Source organism: Cavia porcellus, unplaced genomic scaffold (genome assembly GCF_034190915.1).
Source record: "Cavia porcellus strain 051 isolate PalLab524CR breed Dunkin Hartley unplaced genomic scaffold, mCavPor4.1 scaffold_26, whole genome shotgun sequence".
Lineage (NCBI taxonomy): Eukaryota > Metazoa > Chordata > Mammalia > Rodentia > Caviidae > Cavia > Cavia porcellus.
Genome location: NW_026947509.1, coordinates 52,339,512 through 52,365,278, shown reverse-complemented (window position 1 = coordinate 52,365,278; position 25,767 = coordinate 52,339,512). Strand labels below are relative to the sequence as shown.

The following is a 25,767-nucleotide window of genomic DNA, read 5'->3' as shown; positions in this document are numbered from 1 at the left end:
GTCAAGTTACTTTTCATTTTGCTAGTGGGTTAATTGGAGTTTAATTTATCAAAGGAAATGGTATCTGCAAAAATCGCTTTGCCTGTAATAAATGCTTTTTCCACAACTTGCTTTTCACATTAACCTCTTACCATTAATTTGCCTAACAGACATTGATCGCCCTAAAGGACTGGCATTCACTGATGTGGATGTCGATTCCATCAAAATTGCTTGGGAAAGCCCACAGGGGCAAGTTACCAGGTACAGGGTGACCTACTCAAGCCCTGAGGATGGAATCCATGAGCTATTCCCTGCACCTGATGGTGAAGAAGACACTGCCGAGCTGCAAGGCCTCAGGCCGGGTTCTGAGTACACAGTCAGTGTGGTTGCCTTGCACGGTGATATGGAGAGCAAGCCCCTGATTGGAACCCAGTGCACAGGTATATCGGTACTCACGCCCTCGGGCGCTCAGGGAGCAGTGGCTTTATGCCTTGCCGAAACAGTACTTTTATCGAGCTGTTGGTACCCCGTGTAAGGGGAAGAGACACAGCCTTCAAAGTTATGAATGACCCTCTTCAAAGAGGGAATGGTAATAAACAATTAAAATTAGGGATATTTACATAAACACGTTTGATAAAAAGAATTGGGAGTAGCTTGTCCTATGACTAAAGCCATAGAGCAAGACATTGGAATATGATATTTGAAATGTGAATTCTTTCCAAAGCTATGATTCCCTGTGGTTACAGAGGAAATATGTAATTTGCATCACACAGTTTACTCTAAAAAAAGCACCCAAATTAGGGTATCTCATAGCAACGTGATTCTGAGGACACGTGGGTGATGGCTTTCTTCCCTGTTAGCCTGTCATGCGCTGGTTTATAATCTGCTTAAAGGATTCTGATTTAGATGCATAGGAAATAGTTATGAGGGCAAGTGCTTCTCACGTTCCTTTGTGGTCTTTTGAGACCAGGTCTCACTGGCCTTGAACTCACTGTGTAGTCCTGGCTGGCCTTGAACGTGGGCCAATTCTCAGGCTTTTGTCTCCAAAGTACTGGGATTACAGGTGTTGCCCGCTATGCCTAGGCTCCACAATTCTTTATCCTCTTTCGTTTTATTTCGGAAGCAGAATGGAATGTTACAGGTGTGGCTCAGTGACAGCATAAACCCTGGAGGTGACAATCTGTATTATTGCTCTTTGCTTTTTTCTGCTTCTATTATGAGCTAATTTTCTTCTTATGCTGCACCACAGAAAATATGCTAAATTTAGTAGTGATATCTGCCATGGGGCCCAAATTGAGAGACAACAAAAACATAATTATATCTTTCTTTGAGGTGGAATACTCCAAATTGGTGTTCCATACAGAGATAATTTATGTATAAAAAGGCTACAGCTCATCTTTTTGTACCAATGGAAATATTGATTGTAATGACCAATAAGACAATTCAACATTTTGGTATTTTAAAGGAGGAAAAAAACCTTTTAAAACCAAAAGTCTCTTAGAGTTCTAATATTTATCCAAGCATTTCCAGTGATTCTGATATATATATAAAATTTTATATATATATCAGATATATAAATCATTTCCAGTGATTCTGATATATATATAAAATACATTTTCAGCATACACTTCCTTCATTCCATATCCCCTCCTGTTACTCTTGTGTTCAATCTCTGCTGAACCAGGGAATCCAGCTAACCTAACAGAAGTAATGCGTTCTACTTCTTGGAATTCACTTTATTTCTCATTTCCCCCATTTCCTATAAAATAACCTCTAACCAATGACCATCCTGACAGCCATTCCTGCGCCAACCGACCTGAGGTTCACCCAGGTCACACCCACGAGTCTGAGTGCGGAATGGACTGCACCCAACGTCCGCCTGACTGGATATCGAGTGAGGGTGACCCCAAAGGAGAAGACTGGACCCATGAAAGAAATTAACCTTTCTCCTGACAGTTCATCGGTGGTTGTGTCAGGCCTCATGGTAAGAAGTGACCTGCTACCATTAGAATCAAAGAGTGGGTCCTCTCTTACATAGTATAGAAGATGATGGTGGGTATGTAATTGCGTAATAAATTGAACTGCATCCTTTTCCTCTGCCATCAAATACTTGTATTAGACTTTTTTCTTCAGAGAGGATTTTACTATGCAGTTCCAGCTAGCTTTGAACTCACTTTGTAGCCTAGGCTGGTCTCATTTTTGTATGTAATGATCCTCCCGCCTCAGCCTCCCAGGTGCTGGGATTATAGGTGTGTGCTACCAGCCTAGTTTATATTAGATTTTTATACCAATAGAATTACTTTACATGGATGTCAACTTTTCCTGATGACCATTAGAATAGAATTTTATAATTAGCTGTAGGTTTTGTGTTGTTCTTTTGGAAATACCTTATTTTAAAGAGTTGTATGTGTAGGAGGAGCAATTTATAAACCTATAGGCTGAATGCATAAATTGATTTGAGTTATTCATTTTCTGAGTTATGTTATCCTGACAAGAGATATTCTCACTTAGACCAGTACAACTAGATCCTACGCCCATTCAAATATTTGGGCATGTATACAGAAAACTAGTTAGGATCCTAGGGAATTGATGTACATCTTCACATAAGACTAATTCCAGGGGACATTACAGAAAACAGTTCAAAGACAGAATAGAAAATTCTCTTCACCTCTCTGCAATCAGAAAAATTCATGATTTTCACCTGACAGATCACAAAGGCAAAAAAAAAGACTAATACCCATTTTCTTCATTTTAAAAAAATCAGTTTATCATAAATATGTAAGTTATAGTTTCCTTGGGCTTAACCCCTAAGAACACTTTTAAATTCACTTTGGTTAATCTGTGATCAGTCATCTGTAGGTGGGAATCTAGGAATTTCCAGTGTTGTGGATTTGCTAGTTTATTTATATTTTCTTTTAAAACCATTGTGCTTTCCTACTGCTGCAGTAAAACTCTGGTTCCATTCAGTGACACTACTAAGGCTCATGCCCTTATTTCTAGGTGGCTACCAAATACGAAGTAAGCGTCTATGCTCTCAAAGACACACTGACCAGCAGGCCAGCTCAAGGAGTGGTCACCACTCTAGAGAGTAAGTAGGCAAGTTCTCAGTGTCGACGGACTTTGTGTCTAAACAGAAATTAAGGAAAGATAAGTGATTTCTTAGATGCCTAAGTGAACAGTGGAAGGAATCCCAGTCGGCAAATTATGTGATTGCTTATCTTTTTGACTGTCCCTTTTCATGATCCTCTAGTAAGTGTTCTACCAATACATAAAATGTAATCATTTCATAATGTTCCAATATTGGCATTAAAGATTGAGACTCACTGCAAGTTTATGTTCTGCTTGGTAGAATTTTTTTCCATCAAATTAAGCTGGGGAGGACACAAATTAAGCTGTGGGACCAAATTGGACCCAGATTTTGATTTTCTGGTATATCAGTAACTGGCTTAATGCTCTGCAGCAGTCACACAAAGTGGCAAAGTTTTATCATCTTTGAAGTAAAGGTAAAATAGAGATCTTTCTGTTTGAAGTGGATGTGAAACCTATAAATGACAGAATACTAGCAGTAGTACTAGTCATGGGTACATAACTGCTAGCTGGCCACGCTATAATTCCTTCCACACGTATTTTTACAATACAGTAAATTAATCATTCTAACACTTATTGGCATATTTGTAGAATACTGGAAAGTTTTTAAGCTTTCCAATAAAAAGGTATATGATAGGAACATTTTCCTATTTCCTAATTATTATTGAATTTTCTAGCTGAATGTCAAAGGGGGAAAAATCCCCACGTATGTCAGTCAATATATTTTTTAAAGTGTATGCGGCATACCATCAGGAAATGTTTTAAAGTAGTGAAACTTCACACGTGTGAATCAAGTAGGTGCTAACTTCCAACGGATCTCACGCAGATGTCAGCCCGCCCCGAAGGGCCCGTGTGACAGATGCCACTGAGACCACCATCACCATAAGCTGGCGCACCAAGACCGAGACCATCACTGGCTTCCAAGTTGATGCCGTCCCAGCTAGCGGCCAGACGCCAGTGCAGAGGACCATCAGCCCGGATGTTAGAAGCTACACCATCACAGGTCAGGGGACTTCCCCACTGGCATTCACAATGTATGCAGGTTCATAAGTTACTCTCTGACTTCATGGTAGAAATTTATTTTCAATATTCTGTGATAACTCAGTTTGAAAAGGGTATTGTCGTAGTCCGATCAGAAGTAATTTTGTCCTTTGAATTCTTGATTTTTGTCTAATTTTTGTCAGAGAAATGCCCAAAATTTCATGTGCCAAATTTATTCTCTCATCACTGTGTACTGTCTCGTTAAAAACAAAACAAAAAAAAAAACCCAGTAAAATACTGTCTAAAACCAAAAAAAAAAAAAAAAAAAAAAAAGCCCACCAAAATGGTGGGTAGTTTTCAGCATTAACATGGTTAAATTTTAAAAATAATTACATTTATAAAAATAACACTACTTGATAAAGGTGTAAATTATGCCCAGAAAAGTCAAAATCCAGGTCAATTCAAGTTTTTCTGAGCTTTTAAATTCTGATTTCAGGGTTGCTTATATAGCTTGCTGCCAAACAAAAGGTTGTGAGTTTGATTCCTGGTTACCCTCCCCCAAAACATTCTGATTTTAAGTATCAAGTTGATGGTACTCTGATTACCTTACAAGAGAAAACCTACCCTCCTCACATTCTCCAGGAGAAGAGAATATCCATGGAGATATCTCCATGAGAATATCTTCTAAAATAGTGCTTTTGCCTTTCAAAAATCTGTTTTAATTGTCAGCATCAGTGATTTGCCTTTGCCGTATGTTTTTGCTGTTTGTTAGCACGTCATGCTCATCTTTGCTCAAATGTGGACCGCTTCTGTGGTCTGCCTAAATACGGGGTGACAGAAAGGCCAAGCAAATTGTAGGTGAGCTTGCGAATTCTTCCAGGAAAGTAAGAACAGGCAAACGCCATCTCTTTTCACATCCCAGGTCTACAACCAGGCACTGACTACAAGATCTATCTGTACACCCTCAACAGCAACGCCCGGAGCTCCCCTGTGGTCATTGATGCCTCCACCGGTAAATACATTTTCCACTGAGAAAATGCCATTGTCATCAGGCGGGAATGTCGGAAGCAACTGGGAAGCTGTTTCCGTGTTACCGCGTCCAGCGAGTCATTTGGACAGTTTGCAGGCTTCTCAGATTTTTATCTGTCTAGAGGGGCTGGGGGAAAGTGTGGAAGCACTTCCCTTGGTTATTCGTTTTCTGAGGTTTAATTCTGGTTTCTTTTAGCCATCGATGCGCCATCCAACCTGCGTTTCCTGACTACCACGCCCAACTCCTTGCTGGTGTCATGGCAGCCACCTCGGGCCAGGATTACTGGCTACATCATCAAGTACGAGAAGCCTGGATCCACTCCCAGAGAAGTGCTCCCTCGGCCCCGCCCTGGCGTCACGGAGGCCACTATTACCGGTATTGCTGTTTTCACAGTGATTTTTCTTTTCTTTCCTCCTTATTCCCTTGAACACTCAAAGCCCTTCGTCTTCAGCTGCATCTGCGACTCTCTCTCATGAGAAACGAGAGGCCTTGTACTTCACAAGGGATTGTTACTGTCAGGGCAGCGGAGCTCAGTGCATTTCAAAAGCCATGAGCTCATGAAAGTGTAAGTTCAGTACTGTCACAATAGTGTCACTGGAGCTTTTTTGTTGTTTTGTTTCTTGCTGGAAACTTGCCTGTCAGTTCAGTGTTGGAAAATAAGACCCCAGGACTTGGCAGAGTGCGCCCTACTCTCATCCTCCTATCTGCTTGGCCAGATGAGGTCTCCAGGTAGAGCTGTCCCAGTACCCACACCAAAAAAATAGCAGTTGTCCATCCTGCTGGGAGGGATCATGGGCCTTTAGTATTATCTTTGTCCAAGAGAATCTAGGCGGTCACAGAGATGATGAAATTCCTATGGATTGTATAAATAACAAAAAAAGAGGCACTGCTTCGCAACCTTTTTTTTAGGAGGATGGAGGACCTAGGGACCAACCCTGGCTTCCAACATACTGGACAAATGCTCTAATTCTAAGCTATGCCTTTAGCTTTAGCTATTGTTTTAAAATTTTAGGTGTAGGAAAAGAGACTCAGATAGGGAAAGTGTTGAGCTGATACTTCCTTTGGGGGCCGCCTGATGACTGGGTCCTTCTCTCCTGCGCAGCACTTACCTCCAGCCTGACTTTTTGTTGATCTGGTTATCATGAGGAACAGCTGCAGTGATCTCTTGCACATTTGTATTTCCCTGGTGGTGCACAAAACTGAATAGATTTTCTTGAATTTAGAAAGGCAAAAGTATCCCCAGGTTAAAGAATATTCCAGACTGGGTTTGGTGGTGCACTCCTGTAATCCCAGCACTCAGGGAGGTTGAGACAGGAGGATCGTTGTAAGTTTGAGACCAGCTTGGGTTACAAAGTGAGCTCAAGATTAGCCTGGACAGCATAGGGAGACCCTGTTTCAGAAAGACTGATAAGAAAAGAAAAAGAATAGCATACAAGTTCTTTTTTGGGCACCAGGTATAGTCACTGATGGGAAGTGGCCTTTATATGTAGAGTGTGGATAACTAGAGGAGAAAAGTGAGGTTGATTTACCTTTCAAGAGGCCACCAGCCAGCTAGAGAGGGATGCTTGTTCCTGGTCAGTGAGCCAAGCTCACCAACATAATGGATGCTTGTATTCTCCCCTCAGGGCTGGAACCAGGAACTGAGTACATAATCTATGTCATCGCTCTGAAGAACAATCAGAAGAGTGAGCCTCTGATCGGGAGGAAAAAGACAGGTAAAGAATGCTTTCCAGGTGGTGAGGAGAAAGTCAAGGTGAAACTTAACTGATCAACTCTGTCTTGTGAAAAGGTCCTTCATGTTTTAATGCATTTCTTGTGGGTTTTTTTTTTTTTTTTTAAATCATGGCTTATATATTGTACTGGCAGCAGGAATCATGCTCTGTAGACTTTTGACTTATTTATTTCTTTACTATAACCAGTCAATGGAAAGCCTTGTTCACCTTTCAAAAATTCAAACCAGATATATAATGTAAAGCTAAGTTCCTATCATTGCTGTTTTTTGACATCTTCTGTGGAATTTTAAGAGGTTGTATTTTAAGGAGGGAAATCTCTCCCATTTGCATGTCTTGATGTACTATTTGATTTTTGAAACTTGGAACTAAATTTTTGTCACCCACTTTTTATTTGGATTTGAGAAAATGCTGTAATTATGGTGCTAGAAAAACTTTGAAAATAAGTATGTATTTTCATCTACTTGAACCATTTCAAAATGCACAAGATCTGAGCCAAACCTTCATGTTCCAGACACTGGCACCATTGTCTGGATCCTGGTCCTTACAACCTGCTTCTCAAACAAAGAGCAGAGGGCAGGAAGCCGGCGCTTTTCTGTTCCGTTAGGTTTAACTCGAGCAAAGGCGGCTTCTGTGGGGCTTTGCAGTTCTGAGCTTCTGTGTCTGATAAACCCACACTAACGCTTTTTTCTTTCTAAACTATGAAGAAATCTTTGGCAAAAATCATAAAAGATTTCTTTCTGGAAATTTTTTTTCCAGATCTGAGAACAGATCTGAGAACTGTGATCTGAGAACAAGTGATTTATCAGGAACTTTGATCATGGTGATAAATAGTCATTGTCGCTTGAGTTGTTAATGGTTGTGGCTGCCACTTGCTGAAGCTTAATCAATGCGCTTTGCTTTTTGGCTGTAACCTGTCTTGGCCAGATGAGCTTCCCCAGCTGGTCACCCTTCCACACCCCAATCATCATGGACCAGAGATCCTGGATGTTCCCTCCACGGTTCACCAGACCCCTTTCGTCACCAACCCTGGGTATGCCACTGGAAACGGGATTCAGCTTCCTGGCACATCCCTGCAGCAGCCCAGTGTGGGGCAACAGATGATCTTTGAGGAGCATGGTTTTAGGAGGACCACACCACCCACAGCAGCCACCCCTGTAAGGCATAGGCCAAGACCGTACCCGCCGAACGTAGATGAGGAGATCCAAATCGGTCACGTCCCCAGGGGAGACGTAGACCACCACCTCTATCCTCACGTGCTGGGGCTCAATCCAAATGCCTCTACAGGACAAGAAGCTCTCTCTCAGACAACCATCTCTTGGACCCCATTCCAGGAAAGTTCTGAGTACATCATTTCATGTCACCCTGTTGGTGTTGACGAAGATCTCTTACAGGTAATTGGTTCTTCTTACATGTGCACCCTGGGAAAGGAATAAACTCAGTAACTGAAGCAGCTAGCCCTCAGGTACAGAATGGCTAATCTTCTAAGACCCTCACGAAGATGACACATACAAGGCAACTGGGTTTTTTTGTTGTTGTTTTGTTTGTTTGTTTGTTTGTTTGTTTTTGTCTTTTTCCTTTTTATTGGTACCGGGGATGGAACTCACGACTGCCTGCTTGCAAGGCAGGCGCTTATGCCGCTGTGCTAAATCCCCAGACCCCGAGCCAACTGTTTTTAAACCTCCATCTGGCTCTTCTTTGGAGGATGTGGCAGAGTATGTCATTGATTTTTAGCAATAGACACAATGAGATCTTATTATTGTCACATGTTGCAGACTGTTTACTGAAATAGATAGTTCTAGAAAAGAAAAATATTCTGCCTTAATTTCAAAGTTACATGAAGTCTAAAACAGCATCTTTATAGTTTCTCCTTGAAAAGTCCCATTATCTATACTATGTCTAAGAATTTAGCTAAAGCACTGTGTGTCAGCTCTTTGAAGTGATTGATTCTCTAACTAAAACTGTATTCTTTAATTCATCACAACAGTGGAACTGGTATCAGCTTTTATTGTGTTGCTATTTTTAAACAGTGGCAGAATTTAAAACACTGACTATACAGGGAGATTCATGAGCTTAGAAGCCTGAGCTAGAGGAGATCCTGGTGTTTTAAGGAGTCCGTGTCAGGGTCTGGCACACCTTGCCGGAAGGGCATCCCTGCATCCTTCCTACACTGCAGTGCCCCTATTTAGTGGGGAACGGGCAGCGCCAAGGTTCCCAGTGGGCTTGGGAAGACCCATGACGGCAGCAGTGGGGAAAGACTAGTGTCATCGAGTGCTTCTGGTGACTGCATTCGACGATGTCACTAGAGCACACAGCTAGATTTTTGGTAGGAAAATCTGGCAGAAATGGTGCTTCCACACACCCTCCTTCCATTCATCTGTCCAGTTGGGACTCCCGTGCCACCCTCTTCATTCCTTTTGTTCAAGCAGTCAGGATCGTTAAGAAAACAGAGGCGAGCACACCTGTCCTCATGCTAATAATGCTTTCTCCCTCTTTTGCATGTAAACGCAGTTCCGAGTTCCCGGAACTTCTACCAGTGCCACTCTGACAGGCCTCACCAGAGGGGCCACGTACAACATCATAGTAGAGGCACTGAAAGACCAGAAGAGGCACAAGGTTCAGGAAGAGGTGGTGACCGTGGGCAACTCTGGTACGTACGCTCTTGTGCCGTCTGGGGCCAGGGCTGCTTTTATCAGCTGTTCCTTTGTTTTCTGGTCTTTCAACTTTGAAGAATAAGGCTTTACACCAGCCTAAAGGAAGGGAGCAACTTAATAGTTATTTTCTATGATTGTATCATGATGTCTTTGTCAATACAACCCCTGGGCACCCAGGGACAGGCTGGCAAGTAAAGATAAGCTGTCAGGCTTGGAAGGAACTTTAAATAGTACTCAGTACAGCACTCTGGACCTTGCTAGTGAATACTTATGTGAGTTGATGGAAAGGAGTGATTTCTGGTGTCTTCTCCACACCTTCTTCGTCTCCCTGTGCTGTGTGGTCTTGAGTCACTGGTCACCCTTACAAGCAAAGTCTTCCTCAGCAGACAGTAGGGACAACTGGGTTTTGTTCCTGAAATAAAATGCTGCCAACACGGCCGTTGGTAGCAAAAGACCTCCTTTTTTTTTTTGTCTTTTTGAGGCAGGGTCTCCCTATGCAGTTCAGGCTGGCCTTGAGCTCACTTTGTAGCCCGGGCTGGTCTCGAACTCGCAATGATCCTCCTGCCTCAGCCTCCCAAGTGCTGGGATTACAAGTGCGAGCCTCCACGCCCAGATGACACCTGACTTTTCAATGTGCATTAGCTGAAGGTTCGCCAACTAACATGAGAAAAGTAGTACTTGAAATTCCGAATCCCAATCTCCTTCTATCTAACTGGAGGGTTCTGTACTCCATATCAGCAGCAAGTAAGAAGTTCAGCCTCTCCCAAGTGACAGGACTTTTCCTAGGACCAGTTACTTAATTTCAGTTTCCTTCTTCTTCGGATGAAAACTGTTATTTTATGCGAGTAGATCTCATGAATTAAGCGGTTGAATGTTTGGCAAGCCAGAGGCAGGATTATTTTGTGTTTGTTGTATTACATATTCACAGGAATACTTTATTATATTTTGCTTTTCATGGTTTCCTAGTGAACTGCTATGTAAAAGAATTTTTGAAAGCATAAAGCTTTCTGTACATTTCTACATTGGTTTCTTAAAGACACCATCTCCATAACTTTTGTTATGGAGAATTGTAACCTCTGGATATTTTTAGAGTAGCACCCCATTTAACAGTTTAAGCTCTTTTCATCTTCTTTCTAATTCCTCATTCCCAGGAGCAGTATTCTTTATGCTGGCTAGCTTCTCCTAGCTTTGAAACATTTCAGACTTTTCAGTTTTCTTCCAGAGTCATGCCTTTTGAAATACTAGGTATTTAAAATATCTATTGCATTTCATCTTTGATTTTTATAGAAGCATACACTTTGGGATTTAAAGTCAATAATTTATCTTAATTTTTGGAGAGAAACTTGAGGCATGCTTTACTTCTACAGATTATTTTTAAGATAAGTTTTTTCCTCAAAAACCATAAGGAAGTAAGATCTTAGGTAGCATGCTAAGACTACACTATTTATTCTTAAGTCATCTATATCCTGTTCCTTATTTGGTACGGTTGGTTTTATTGATAAAATGTAGCAGTCGTACTAATGTGCAACATCAATGTGCAAAATGTGGGACTATCATATAAAGGTATTTAACGGTTAAGACTTTTGCATTATAAGCAAAGGACAGTATCCAATAATAACTCTTAATTTAATGATGCTTCTATATCTGACAGAAGGCAAGCACTGAATTCAAGGCTTGTGTGTAATTTCACAAGAGTCCTAGGAGGTGGAGACGTTTTCATTGTCTTTATAGTTCAGATGAGGGAAGAGAGGAGGGCAGATACTAAGCAACTGGCCCACGGTCGGTCACCCTGGTACTGGTAGAGAGACACCACCACCCATCCTGTTCTCTAGCTTAAATTGCCCAGGACCTGTAACATTTTCTATACAAAGTAGATTTATCAGAAATGTTCATTTATTGTACAGAAAATGGAAAATATAGTACGGGCTCTTTTCAAGTGTCCACTGGCCACACCTAGGCGCTGTTTGTGAGAATGACCAGTGCTGCCTGTCGCCTCTGGAATTCTGGAGTTAGATTAAGTTGCTGTATAAAATGCTTGTTTTCTTCTTGTGGTCCCAAACCACCAATATGATGTCTCTCTTGTTTTTCCGCCTCCTTTTCTTCATAGTCAATGAAGGCCTGAACCAGCCTACGGATGACTCCTGCTTTGACCCCTACACAGTTTCCCACTATGCCATCGGAGATGAGTGGGAGCGATTGTCTGAATCTGGCTTTAAACTCACTTGCCAGTGCTTAGGCTTTGGCAGTGGTCATTTCAGATGCGATTCATCTAGTGAGTAGCTTGCTTTCTTCCTCGACCTGTTCCTCCATCGCTTCCCGTTCCATGCGTTTGCACTCATGGACCAAGTGGGGCATGTTTGGTAGACGCGAGCACTTCTAAACATGCAGCAAACAGGAGAAAACTGTCTTGCTCAAAGTAATATTTGGCATCATAGAAAAATGATGGGAAATTTTACTTGTTGAATATTGCTTCATTTCAAGAGCTGTGTACTAATTAAAAACAAGTTTGCAGCGGTTATGATTTGTAAGGTTTTCTTTTAGGCAGTATTCAATCAATAAAGTCAAACTCTCTGGAACTAGGCTTAATCAAGAGTGTCTAAAACAGAAAAAAATCTCAAATCTTCTAATCTTTAGTGTTGAGTGAGGTCAGAGGTGAATATTGTCGCTTATAAACATTCATTTATTTAGTCTTTCTGAGACAGGGTTTTGCTATTCAAATCAGACTGGCCTTGAACTCACTATGTAGCCCAAGCTGGTCTTGAACTTGGAGCAATCCTCCTGCCTCACCATCCCTAGTGCTGGGGTTACAGGCGTGCGCCACCACACCCGGCTCCACTTACAAACATTCTTAACACAAATCAATTGTACATCCTATAGTACACATACTCCTATAAGACACACATGTATCATAAATATGTACATCACACACATGTACACACAACCTAGAAAGCCTGAACTTTTCTAGTGATATAAAGGAAAGTATATAGGCAATCCACTTATTAATAATTAACAATCAACTTCAATTTAAAAATATTTAATTTTGAAATTATAAAGACATTTTAATTTTTCAACTATTTCTAGCTAGAGTGATCCTAGGAATTATCTGTTATGCTTTGAAATTGCATATCAGAATATTTAACTTTTCATTTATTCTTTGTTTGGGAGATACAATCATTATTGACAACTGGTTCATTTTTATAGGTGTTAATTACTATTTCTTATATGGACATTTGTAGAAATTGTATTCTTTGGGGCTGGGGATTTAGCTCAGTGGCATAAGCACCTGCCTTGCAAGTGTGTGGTCATGAGTTCTATCCCTGGTACCGATAAAAAAAGAAAAAGATTTAAAAAAAAAAAAAAAAGAAATTGTGAAATATAACAGATTTTTAAAAACTTCCTCAAAGTATTTTACTGGTAAAACCCAATGGGTGTTTTCCAGCACAGACTTCTGTCCTTAGCCATCTGCAAAGCAGACACAAGAGGGGTCATACACAGCGTGTGTTAGGAAACTGACCTGCTTTCAGGGCTGGATACTTTCTTTTTACCTGTGTGAGTACTTAGGTGCACCAAACAGTCAGAGCTCTTAAGTTCACTTATGTGTGTACTTGGCTTGATGTATCGATTGTCACCATTGTCTAATGCCTTTTCTTGCAGTATAAGGAGGACTGAACTGTTGATAAAAACAGAAGACAGATGCGTTGTTATATAAATTTCTAAGAAGTATTCTTGGAGACAAAAAAGTTTTCTTTTATGTGTAGTAAAGATGTAGTACTTGGGGCTTCTGGACGTTCTTCAGCCAATCTTTTGTTTATAGGAATAATGCCATTGATTTGTCATTTTGTTTTTGTTGTGTTACTTGGGTTTATTCTTTTCTTATTTATGGGAAACAAGTGGTGGCAGGTAGAACCAGATGATCTGTTTGCCATTTAACTGAACTACTTTGTACAGAGGGTTTTGTCTAATCCAAAAGTAATTTTTTTTATCCCTAAAAGGCTAATTCAGTCCTGCTTTAGTTTTTGACAACTGTGAACCTTAATAATGAGAATTCAAATAAAAGTCATTGACTAGTCATATGCCATGATTGTGGCAAAATAAATCTGTTTTTAAATTAGTAAATCATTTTTAAATTAGATTTTAGGGCTGGGGATTTGGCTCAGTGGCATAAGCACCTGCCTGGCAAGTGCAAGGCCGTGAGTTCAATCCCCTGTACCAAATAAAATAAAATAAAATAAAGTAAAATAAATTAGATTTTATTTGGTACATTTTGGGTATACCTAATGATCACATTCATCATAGTGTGGCGAAACAAATGTTAAAATGGTTGAGAGGCTCTTAAATAGAAATACTGTGTTTAAATCCAGCCCCAGAATTGGTCCATTGGTGAGGACCGTGATCTTTCCCTTACCACCCCCTCCAGATACGGGATTTTCAAAATGCTGTGATGCAACCCAGTGTACTATGAATCCAAACACGCATGACTCTGTGGTTTCCCCTCCCCTGCAGAATGGTGCCATGACAACGGTGTGAACTACAAGATTGGAGAGAAGTGGGATCGCCAGGGAGAAAACGGGCAGATGATGAGCTGCACCTGCCTTGGGAACGGAAAAGGAGAATTCAAGTGTGACCCTCGTATGTCATCACAGATCATTTTTAGTGCTTTAACATTTTATTACAGTTCTGTATCTCTCGTTCACGGGATCGATTAGAGACCTGAGGTATCCTTGATGACTCAATAGTGGGTTTGTTAATCTTTTGATTTGGAAAAGCCAGAGACAAGCTTCGAAAATAAGTCATGATTTAATGTCACTACAAGGAACATTAGTACTTTTCTAACCTAAGATTCTAAGGGCTGACCATTGTCTGCAGAGGAATGTTACAGGGCAGCTCTATTGGTCTGTAGATTCAGTTTCTGAAGTGGGATTTCTGTCTTTCCACTGAAGCTATGATACCTAGCTTTTGGAAATGCTGTCCTAAGATCTATATAACAGCACCTTGCTTAGGATGAGGGATGGAAATTTATGAGATTTGGGCCGTGCTGATACAAATTTAAGACAGAAGCAGAACCCACCCTTGTGTCAAGTCAAATTTGCATTATTGCTGTCAGACTGACACACACTTCTGATTTGTGCTTACATCTAGATGAGGCGACCTGTTACGATGACGGGAAGATGTACCATGTAGGAGAACAGTGGCAGAAGGAATACCTTGGTGCCATTTGCACTTGCTCTTGCTTTGGAGGCCAGCGGGTAAGTTGGGGTACACCAGACTCCCTGTAACTTAGACAGGATGCAGAGGAGGCTCCTGCGTGGATGTGCGGTATGAGCAGGTACAGCAGCGCCTCTTAGAGGGGTCCAGGAAGTTGTCCCCTCCCCATGCCATGTGTACTCAGGCTGTTCTGCATTCCACTACCTGAAGTGCTAAACGCTGTGTGGAGTGTCCAGCTCCATGCTGATGGACAGGTACCCCTGTGGTACTGTTGTCAACTCTGTTAAATAATACCTCTAAGAAAATGCCACTACTCAGTGCCCTCTCATTATCCAAAATCAGTCCCTTGCTATATAGCTCTTTCACAGGGCAAATCAGACAGGATAAACTGACTGAGAAGTGGTCCTGGCTCTTAATGATACAGGCAAGAATGTTAAACTCGTAGCACACGGAGAACTCAAGCTAATCAAGTTAGGATTTTGGAGGTGATACTTGACAGATAAAGTTCCAGGTAGTCTGGAATCAGCAAGAAAGGCAGCATGGGAACGAGAAACATGAGCTGCAGGGGTTTAAGATGGCTAAGAGCTGGCTGAGGAGGGAATAAAGCAGAGACGGTGAGCACACTCCGCACGGTAGGAAGGGAGCACTTCAGCCAGCCCGCCATCTGCCTGGTGTCTCATGGTACAAAATCAGATGGAAGGGAAGGGCTATTTATGGAAGGCCCTGGAAGTCTACTATGTAAGCCAGCATTCCTCAGTGATTTCCAGCAGGTACCCTTCTTGAGATGAACAAAAAATGTTGTGCCTTTCTCTCATTATAATTCAGAAATACCTGAGTCATAACTCAAATAATAGAACATGATAGTTTAGTTCTTCAGTGAAGCCAGGCCCTCACCAATGGCTCCCCAAATTCCACAACATGAGGAGCCTGCTTCGCACCCAACATGAAAACTGACCGTAGAACTCAGTTAGTTGTCTTGGTATAAAAAAGTACAGTGCAGGAAGAGTGGATTTGTCGGGACCTGGATTTTTGTCGCACTTTCAGCGTCTCCCTGTTAATTATGCACACGAAATTTTCATGTGTGACACCTACTCTGTTCTGATGTGCTAACTGAAACACTTAAGACAGGAGTGAGAACTCTTACATTTTTACAGGAAAGGAACACTCACCAATTCTGGAAGTGTAGGTATTTACCCATATTGTGCTAGGTATGATGGCAAACATTGAGAAATGTGTCTGCAATATTGAAATGACAGCATAAAAAAGTGATTGTATTATTTAGGGTTCTTTTGGAAGTAAGAGGAAAATCCCACATAAGCGATGTTAGGCAAAAACAGCTCGCATAATTGTGAGGTCCCACTGTGCCAGCTTCATGGAGCTGCTGTGGTAGAGGCATCTAGAGGCTGGCCCTTGCACGTGCCTTCCCTTGCACTGACTTTTCTCTGAGGGTCCTGCTGAGGGGAACTTGAGTTACCTCCCTCAGTTTCAGTTCCTCCTTTTGGCAGTTTAAGAATAACAGAAAAAGAGAATGTCTGTTTCCTTGCATTCCAGCCAGAACCCTGTGGTCTGTTCCCACTGTGGTCTGTTCCCATCGTTCATCTCATCTAACCTCTGGCCAGATGCAGGCTGTAATATTACTGGCTAGGGAGGTTAGGGAAGGAGTGCCATGTAATGCAGTGGATGGAGCATGGCCAGAGTCACCCCAGCTCCAGGGTGGCAGCTTCATCCCCACCCATGGTCCCCTGTGTGACTTCTTGTTCACTCCTCTCTCCATCTTTGAATGGGACGGTGTTTGTTCAAGGGATCTGATGTCCCTTTTAAAAGTACCAGGATTCTAGGAAAACCTCCTCCATTACCTACTGCAGAAATCTTGAGGTGGTTGGGACTGGATAATAGTAGGGTTTGGACAGAAAGAAAGGACATTTCAGGGGAAAGAGAAAGCAGAAGTAGACAGCGTAAGATACAGTAATAAACCAAAATGCATTCTAAAGGGTTCAGTCACATGAGATCATCACCAAATCTTCCTTGGTGATTAACTGCTTATGTTTTGCCAATGTGTAAGAGCCAAACTTCTCCTTTGACACAAGCCTCTAAATCATGCCATCAAATTATCACGAGCCCCTCTTGACTCCCCGCCTCTCCTCCCAGGGCTGGCGCTGTGACACTTGCCGCAGACCCGGGGCTGAACCTGGGCCTGAAGGCTCCGCCGGCCACGCCTACGGCCCGTATACACAGAGATACCACCAGAGAACGAACACCGTAAGTGTCTGTAGCCCTGTGCCCCCCTAGCTGCGAGCAGGTACGAAGCAGGGAGTCCGCATGCTTGCCCAGTTTCCTTCTAAATGAACCAAGTGATTAGTTTTTAAATCTCATGAACAAATGACGTGAATTACTGTGTGTCCTAGAACACCGTCCAGCTCTTGAACATCTGTCACTCAGTATCTTAAAAGTCTTCCCTTGCCATTTTTGTCTGTACACGTCAGCGTATTTTCCACTAATGTTTTTCTTCTTCTACCATAACAGAACGTCAACTGCCCGATCGAGTGCTTCATGCCGTTAGATGTGCAGGCTGACAGAGAAGATTCCAGAGAGTAATATCTGCAACCAAAGGACCAAGCGCGTCTCTCTGCCAAAGTCCATCTAAACTGGAGCGATTTTAGCAGATCCCATCTTTGAGAGTTTCTTTCTATCCTTTTGCTCTGGAGTACGTTCTCCAGCTTCAGCTCACCTCACAGCTTCTCCAAGTGTCACCTGGGAGTGTTTTGAAATGTTTCTCGTGAACGAGGGCAGGACGTTGCCTCTTCTGCTTCTGAATATTCAATACCTCTCAGTATTTTAAATGAAATGATTCTCAGTGTGATTTGGTTTGGGATCAACAGGGAAGCATATGTACCAACCAAGATGCCAAATGTATGGAATAATATTACCAAAATTTTAAGTACAGGGAAAGTTACCCAAACATTTCTGCCTTCATTTAACTGTCTGGCCTGCAATACTGTACAGGAATGGCATGTCCAGTCACTGTGGTATTCAAAATACCCACAGTTCTCACTTGTTCCAAATGATCCTAATAATTGCCTAGAAATGTCTTTCTCTTACCTGTTATTTATCAATTTTTCCCAGTATTTTTATATGGAAAAACTTGTATTGAAGACAGTTAGTATGCAGTTGATGAGAGGAATTTGGTAAAAATGATGGTTGGTGATTATTTTTTATACTGTATTTGCCAAAGCTTTACTACTGTGGAAAGACAACTGTTTTAATAAAAGATTTACATTCCACCATATGAAAGTCATTTATTTATATAAGGTATTTGGGGACAAAAGACTAATCCTCACGAGTGTTCTTTTTCAATTAGGCAACATCTGAAAATCCATGATGTGCAGGCTCTCTTAATTCTTGGGTGATCTCTGTATGAGATTTTCTGCCTGTTGCTATAAAAACAAATTCGTTTCTGTCATTTCATCTCTTCAGTGGTAGAGATAGCTTTTTATTTTCTGCCTTAACAGATTTAAATGGGGGGAAATATTTGTTAAATGTGCTTTAGAAGCACAATCGAAGCAACCTTCAGTTGCTCTTTTCTAACCATTATAATTCTTCCCTTCCTCCTTTTGCCTTTCCTTCTTCATTGAATAAACATCTATTCAGGTAGATTATTTGCAAGGAAAAGAAAAGGATGGTTGGTCTTGGTTTAGCTGGTCTTAGAGAGGTTTTGGTTTATGATCCTTTTGTGGTCAGTAACTAAGTCTAACTTCACTCATAGACTGCAAAGGTCATTTCAATTTCATATTGGGGAAACAGAAAAATATTAGGATTTAATCTGATGCTCATGGCTGGGGGTGTCGCTCAGTGGCAGAGCACTGACTTAGAATGCCTGAGATCCTGGGTTTGCTCCCCTTTGCCAGTATACAAAACAAAAAAGAAGCCCATGAAAACTGATTTTTAGCCCGGGGATATAGCTCAGCACACACAGCAGCACAGCGTCTGCTTAGCAAGCATACAGTCTTGAGTTTCATTCCCAGCACCAAAAGAAAAAACAACAACAACAAAAAAAAAAAAAAAACCCTGATTTTTCACACACCAGGCATGGTGGTGCACACCTAAAATCCCAGCAGCTGGGAGGCTGATGCAGGATGATCCCAAGAGTTTGAGGCCATCCTGGGCTATCTACTTAGGATGGTCTAAACTACAAAGCAACACTTGTCTCAGACAAGGGCCAGGGATGTAGCTTAAAGGCAAAACACCTTGACCTGGCAAGTGCAAGATCTGAGCTGGATTCCCAGTACCCAAAAAAAAAGACACCAGGGCCAGGGATTTAGCTTAGCGCCACACACAAGCGCTTGCCTAGCAAGTACAAGGTTGTGAGTTAGATACCTGGTACCAAAAAAAAAAGACTGATTTTCAGAGTGGTATATAGGAACACAAGAAATAATTATTTAGAGGGGCTGGGGATTTAGCTCAGCAGCATAAGCACCTGCCTTGCAAGCAGGCAGTCGTGAGTTTGATCCCCGGTACCAATAAAAAGGAAAAAGACCAAAAAAAAAATTATTTAGTAAAAGAGCACATTTATGTAGGATCATTCAATGTATATCAATAAATATCTGGCAAAATATAAAAGATTTCCTCATGGGTCATTTGTTTAAAAACAATACATTTGAGATTTACAGTTTATAAAGTTGCCTTCATATTTAGCATCTCAAGGAGGAAGATTTTACCGTTTTCATTTTCAAGAGAAAATCAGGTCAGATGAATTTTCCTTAGCAGAATACAGACCAAGACTCTGGACTTCACCATCACTGGTTTTAGCAATCCAATAGCCACCAGACTAGCTGCTCTGTTTCCATGTCACAGGCAGTACTGGTCAAGGTGATATTCCACAAACATCTGTCCCTGTGGGCCTTCTGTGCTCCCAGAAGAGAACAGGGCTCAGCAAGCTGTGCACTGTGCAGTGGGAAACTCCACAGAATGCACCAAAAGGGAAGCTGGCCTCTACTTCAGCCTGATACTGTTGAAATGACCTAAAGGAAGAGCAGCACTGGACTGACAGTGCTTCTGCCTTCAGCCACCTGCCACAATACAAGCATAAAAATAGTTTGCTAAAATGCAGTGTAAACCCTTTTTGACTGTGTTAAATGTAACGTGCCCTTCTGACTACTTATGAGCAAATGTAGAAACCACAAGCTCCACAGTTAAATTTTGCTTTTAAAAAGAAAACACAGGGGCTGGAGATTTAGCTCAGTGGCATAAGCGTCTACCTTGCAAGCAGGCAGTCGTGAGTTCGATCCCCAGTACCGATAAAAAGGAAAAAGACCAAAAAAATTAAAAGAAAATACAACTTTCCACAATGAATTCCAAAAGCAGTATGTTTAAATTTACAAAATAAACTCAGAAGGAATTAAGTAAATTTAAATGGTCTTTTCTGTTTGGGGATCATAAGGTAAGAAAGGCAAACTTGCTTGTTTGTTGTTTCTCAGCAAAATCATTTGCCATGAAAACCCAGTATTGCTGGGGATTTAGCTTAGTGCATAAGCACCTGCCTGGAAAGTGCAACCTCATGACCTCGATCCCCAGTACCAAAAAAGAAAGAGAAAGAAAGAAAGAAAGAAAGAAAGAAAGAAAGAAAGAAAGAAAGAAAAGAAAGAAAGAAAAGAAAAAAGAAAACTCAGTATTTCCAGAAATCTTTTCAGCTTTCACTGGCCCACATCATAGCTTCTCTTTAGAACTGCCTTAAACAAAGCTAGACCAAAAAGGTATAATTAAAAGACAAATCTGGACTTAGGAGAAAAAAAAAAGGGACAATTTTAAGAAAAATAAGCTAACGCTAATAAATATTATGTCTTTACAAAGAAAAATAAGTTTTAACTGTGCTTGCTGTACATGATTTGTAATGAAATTTAGTGTGTATTTATATTGTTTTCAGCTCTAACGACCTAAATGAATTATGCAAATTAGTCTATAATAATATCACTATAAACCCATAGGACACAATTGCTAGGGAGGTGAATAAAGAAATGATCAGGTAGAAATTACAAGTGTAGGAAATGACTTTTTCTATTTAATTATATTTCCATTGAAAATTCTATTCCATTTCTAGTTGCATGAAACTCATTAAAGTGATTAAGAAACATCACATCAGCACATTTAAGTGCCGAAATTGCCAGCTATTCAGTAAGTTCCCATTACTGCGGTAGGGAAAGAGGCAGACTACAATTTTAAAAGATCTCATTTGCACAGGATACAATTCAATATTGGAAAAAAAAAAAAAAAGGTCACTGCTGGGACTTCTCATGTTTGGGAACATCTGAAGATTGCCAGAAGGCAGGCAGAAGCAGCAGCAGAAGCAGCACAAATACGACCTCAGGCAAACTAAGAAAGTTCAAGTCTGTGGCACTTCTGATGGAAATGAGAGTCGTTTTCATTACTGCATTGTCCCGTTCCATATCCTCATTAAACTATTCTATTTGAGTTGCAAACAAAAACCCATACGAATTACAAACGAAGAGAGGAAAATACTGTAAGCAATAAAAGCAAGAGGAACGGTGCTTCAGCCAGGAGCCCCAGATGGCAAATGCTTTTTGCAACATTTCCTCAGTGGAGTCAGGCATGAGATGTTAAAGCATGCTTCACATTTCCTTAAATTTCTTTTTACTTACTCTTTTTTTTTTTTTTTTAACTTACTCTTTAGAGATGTATAGGTTTGTTTTTTTGTTTTGTTTTTCTTTTTCCTTTTTATCAGTACCGGGGATCAAACTCACGACTGCCTGCTTTCAAGGCAGGCGCTTATGCCGCTGAGCTAAACCCCCAGCCCTGAGATGTATAGGTTTTAACAATCTTGAGGAGTCAAATTTCTCTCTAAAATAGCTCTTGTGTGGAACTCAACTCCTCCCCCACCCCAAACAAACTTGAAATTAGTGCTAAGGTTGCAGGAGGCAGCGTGGTCAGCACCTGCTCTCATCAGGCCTGAGTAGCCCAGTTGTGAGCCGCCCACACACAGCAGGTGCCCTTGGGTCAATCCAATACTGCCACGGCGCTCCCGGACCTTAGAACTCTGGAACCTGCGATTTCACTATAGGAGGAGGCACTGCCTGGGTCAGGGTGCCTGGCTTGTCAGCACTGGGTGCACAATGCTGAGGCAAACAGTGAAAAGCTATTTTTAATGCAAAAACGTGTCACTTTGGTGGAGGAACTGGCACCTCATACATTGGTGGCAGAAATATCAAACGGTGCAGCCATTATGGAAAGCGGTCTGTTGACTCCTCAAGAAGTTAAATATAATTATCTTATGACAGCATAATTCCACTCTTAGGTAGATACCCAGAGAAAGAAAACATATGTTCATGTTAAACTTGTACATCCGTGTTCACAGCAGCATTATTCTAATATCAACGGATGGATCGCTAAGTAAAATGTGGTGTACACATATGACAGAGTATTGTGTATAAAAATGCAGTATGATACATTCGGCAACACAAACCTTCAAAATATGCTAAAAGAAGCCAAACACAGAAGTTGATACAGGATCCCATTTATGTGACATGTCCAGAATAGGCAGATCCACAGAAACGGAAAATAGCTTAAGTGTAACCTTAGAGGGCCTGAGGGTTGGGGATGGGTAACAGGAATAAAGCTTATTTTTAGGATGATGAAAATGTTAGCGAGCTAGATAGATGCACAGTATTGAAAAGATTCAGGGGCTGGAGGTTTAGCTTAGCAGCATAAGTGCCTGCCTTGCAAGCAGGCAGTCGTGAGTCTGATCCCCGGTACCAATAAAAAGGAAAAAGACAAAAAAAAAAAAAAAAAAAAAAAAAGATTCAGGACGTTTTTGGCTACCACATTAGAAACTGAGGTCAAAACATGCATAAATACACACTTAGACATTGTCATAGTCATCTAGATATATCATCCCCTACTTCTGTGTTACACAGAAGCAATATGAAAGTAACCAGCATTTTACCCGAACAGCATTTATTGTGTCTTAAGTGATCTCTTTTCAGCGCAGAGGTGAATGCTGTTACTCCTGCAGGCAGGAAGTGCAGGAAAGGCCACTCCTCACCTGGTCGGCCTTGTGAGCAGCAGAGATGGATCTTGAGCCTGAAAGCCTCACTCCAGGGAATGGGCAGGCGTTTCCCTGGGAGCTCTTTAGCCTCCTTAAGGAGTGAATCCATCTTCAGCCTGCCCAAGGAGCAAACTCCCAGGGATTTAGGCCCAAAGCCCCTTACCCAGCTGCTGAGCACCATACAAGGTGATTATGCGGAAAGGCACAGAAACGCCTTTCTGGAGGGAGATGGAGCCATGATTAAGAACAGGATGTAGGAGCTGCTGCTGGGAAAGTTCTGTGTTTTGACTGCGCTGGTAGCGATCCAGTGTTTAAAAATTATTCTTGGCCAGGTGTAGTGGTGCACACACACATAACCCCAGCAATGTGGGAGCTGACACAGGAGAGTCGCAGGCTTGAAACGAGTCTGGGCAACTCTGTGACTTAGGTTCTGTGTCAAAAACAAATAAAAAAGGGATAGGGCAGTGATGACGGACGGACTTTTTATTTTTTATTTTTTTAAAGTTTATTTTAAAGAGGGTAAAATTAAACAGAATAAAACAGATCAGAAGAAAACAATGTGACACAGATTTCAAAGCAAGACAACAGATCTTCGCTGTCTATGATAATGCCGCTTGTTTTCTTCCAAATAGTTGCCCATGTCTTCACATACAACAGGATGATGAAGGCATTGTAGGTCTTCAAAACCAGACAACAGGGAAGTCAACAATGGCTGTCATAGTGTCTCTCATTCTCTTCAAAATAGTTGTCCATTCCTTCATGTATGTAGAAATTAAACCATACAAAACAGACTAAATCACTCTGAACAAAGAATAGAATTGCTGGATTTCACAGCATGACACTATGGAATCAGCGCTGTGTACCGAAATGTCTGTTTTTCTTCAGAGTAGCTATTCAATTCATCATGCATTCTATAAATAATTCTCATAAACTGCTTAGGAGTTCTACCCATGCATGAGTCTCTACATGTATACCTATCCTTTCTGTATCAGAGGGAAAAACAAAAGCTTTCAGTGACATAAATTGCTATGGCACACATGCCACAGGGTTGCCACTGCTGGGCTGGGGTAGGTCCCCAGTATCCAAAAGTTATTCTTCAAGCAGATTTTTCATGACTTTTCCATAACTTATTACAATTTAAGATAAACTCGTGCCCAACTGTGTTCTGCAAAAATAAGGGTTAGAGTGTCTAAGAATGGGGGACTGTGGGGACATAGAGATCTGCAGGGTTTTGTGCTCCAGGCAACGGACAAGGTGTGGGGTCCTTTCCAAAAGTGAACTGGAGCAAAGCCGGGGTGAAGGACCAGGCAACAGCAGACGGAACAAGGGGGCCTCCATGGATGGTGCACACAGGGGGCATGGGGGGCTGTCTTCCCCGAGTTCCGGGTGGTTCCAATTTAAATCTATTCAGCTGTCTTGTTATGTATCTGCTGCCCTTGCTACCATAGAGATAACAGATTCACCATGCTTTTCACTAAAACATCGGTCAAACTCCAGCCTTGAAGGGCTTAACGTTTTAACTGGATTAAAAACTGTTCATGGGTTCCAGTGTCCAAACACACAGAAGGGTCAGCTTCCTGGGCTACTGGTGATTTCCGCCAAGGTCAACCTGAGTCCACATAAGGACACAGCGAGTTACAGAGCAAAAGCCAAGGCCCATAGGGGACAAGCTGGCGCTGTTTTCAGTGGCTGTGTGAGGGACGGTGGCTTGGCCTATCAAACCTGCAGGACGGTAGGGTAACCTGAGGAGCAGTCTGCTGTTTTGTGCAGTGAATACCTGACGGTTTTGTTGCTTGGCTGCTCTATTCAAACCTGTCAATTCCTTGGAGTTGAGGACAAACCAGCAAACCTGCTCAGGCCCTGCCTGTCAGCAGAGCCAGGAGACGGAGGGGAACAACAGGTGCAGGGGCCCCCACACCAGAACCTTTCAGGTCAAAGATTTTATTTATTTTTGAGCACTTATTTTGGGCATCAAACCCATGACCTCGCGCTTGCCAGGCAGGCGCTTGTGCCCCTGAGCTTTATTCTCAGCCCTACGATGGAGATTTAGAATGCTTGGGCCAGGGTTAGAGTTCAGAGGCACAGCACCTGCCGGCCATGCGCAAGGTCATGAGTGGTGCTCGAGCACCACGAGTTGTTCATACTCAAAGCCTGTGGCTGGCAGCTGTAGCTTGCTGTTCTTGCCGTGCCATGTATGACTAGCCTGGGAAAAGACTGATGTTCAAAGCACAAGGTACGGATTCTATTGAGTATCTATCATTTTTGCACCAATGAGGTCAGACCATTCTAAATTGGGTACACGATATATTTTAACTCTTTTTGAGCATTTTTTATTGCCTCACCGCACTTATACAAATAGTAAGCATGGTACCCCAACCATCTCAATTATAACTAGTATTGTACAAACTAAGAAACCGATCCATCCCTATTTTCCAGTGACTGGAACGAGCGCTGTGCAGTGCTCAAATGCCACCATGGCCTTCCAGGTGTGAAAGCGTCATACACTAAGTTTTAGACTCAAAAGGGTAGTAATGGAGAGATTCTGCTGGGAAGGCCTGGATAGACCATGCAGTATTAGGCAGTACTAAATTATGCCCTTAATGCTAACTTTCAGTCAAGTTAAAGAATATCAATAATTTAGAGGAGACAGTTTACGAGCCTAGATCTGTATTAGCTATTTACAGCTTGTTATGGTTTGTGCCCAGATATCCCCCTACAGCCTCATGTGGTCCCTGAGTTTTCTCAGAGGTGGCTGAATCTAGTTTGTGATCGATTCCTACTGCAATGCTGGGATAAAAGGTGCTGGGACTGAGGGTGATGGCTGGATCAGTCCACCGCCTGGATGGGCACCACCCTAATGCCACCAGTCTGATAAAATAAAAGCAAGTCGGTTTCCCGCTTTGGCCTTGGTTACTTTTGCCCTTTTCTGCTACCATGATCCACTCTGCCCTGCCACCAGCTGACTGTAAACTGAAACCTCAAGCTGTGAACCAAATAAACCTTTCCTCCCTTTAACTTTGGGCATGGGGCATTTTGTCTCAGCAA

At 41.8% G+C, this 25,767-nt stretch overlaps 1 protein-coding gene across 8 annotated transcripts in view; it reads left to right on the top strand.

Annotated features, from left to right (window-relative positions):
• Fn1 (fibronectin 1) overlaps positions 1–17,957 on the top strand; it is a 61,518-nt gene extending 43,561 nt beyond the window's left edge. For 2 of the 8 annotated variants that reach the window (XM_063237460.1, XM_063237458.1), the window contains 14 exons: positions 150–419; positions 1,776–1,963; positions 2,980–3,067; positions 3,893–4,069; positions 4,970–5,059; positions 5,273–5,452; positions 6,703–6,792; positions 8,095–8,201; positions 9,319–9,457; positions 11,569–11,733; positions 13,965–14,090; positions 14,601–14,707; positions 16,815–16,925; positions 17,190–17,957. In XM_063237460.1, the coding sequence (XP_063093530.1) occupies positions 150–419; positions 1,776–1,963; positions 2,980–3,067; positions 3,893–4,069; positions 4,970–5,059; positions 5,273–5,452; positions 6,703–6,792; positions 8,095–8,201; positions 9,319–9,457; positions 11,569–11,733; positions 13,965–14,090; positions 14,601–14,707; positions 16,815–16,925; positions 17,190–17,261 (1,910 nt within the window). In that variant the 3' untranslated portion in view covers positions 17,262–17,957. Of the gene's footprint in view, positions 1–149; positions 420–1,775; positions 1,964–2,979; positions 3,068–3,892; positions 4,070–4,969; positions 5,060–5,272; positions 5,453–6,702; positions 6,793–7,734; positions 8,202–9,318; positions 9,458–11,568; positions 11,734–13,964; positions 14,091–14,600; positions 14,708–16,814; positions 16,926–17,189 lie in introns of all 8 variants that reach the window. The other 6 variants (XM_005005775.4, XM_003474205.5, XM_063237461.1 and 3 more) reach the window with 3 other exon arrangements.
• Positions 17,958–25,767: the final 7,810 nt, after the last annotated feature.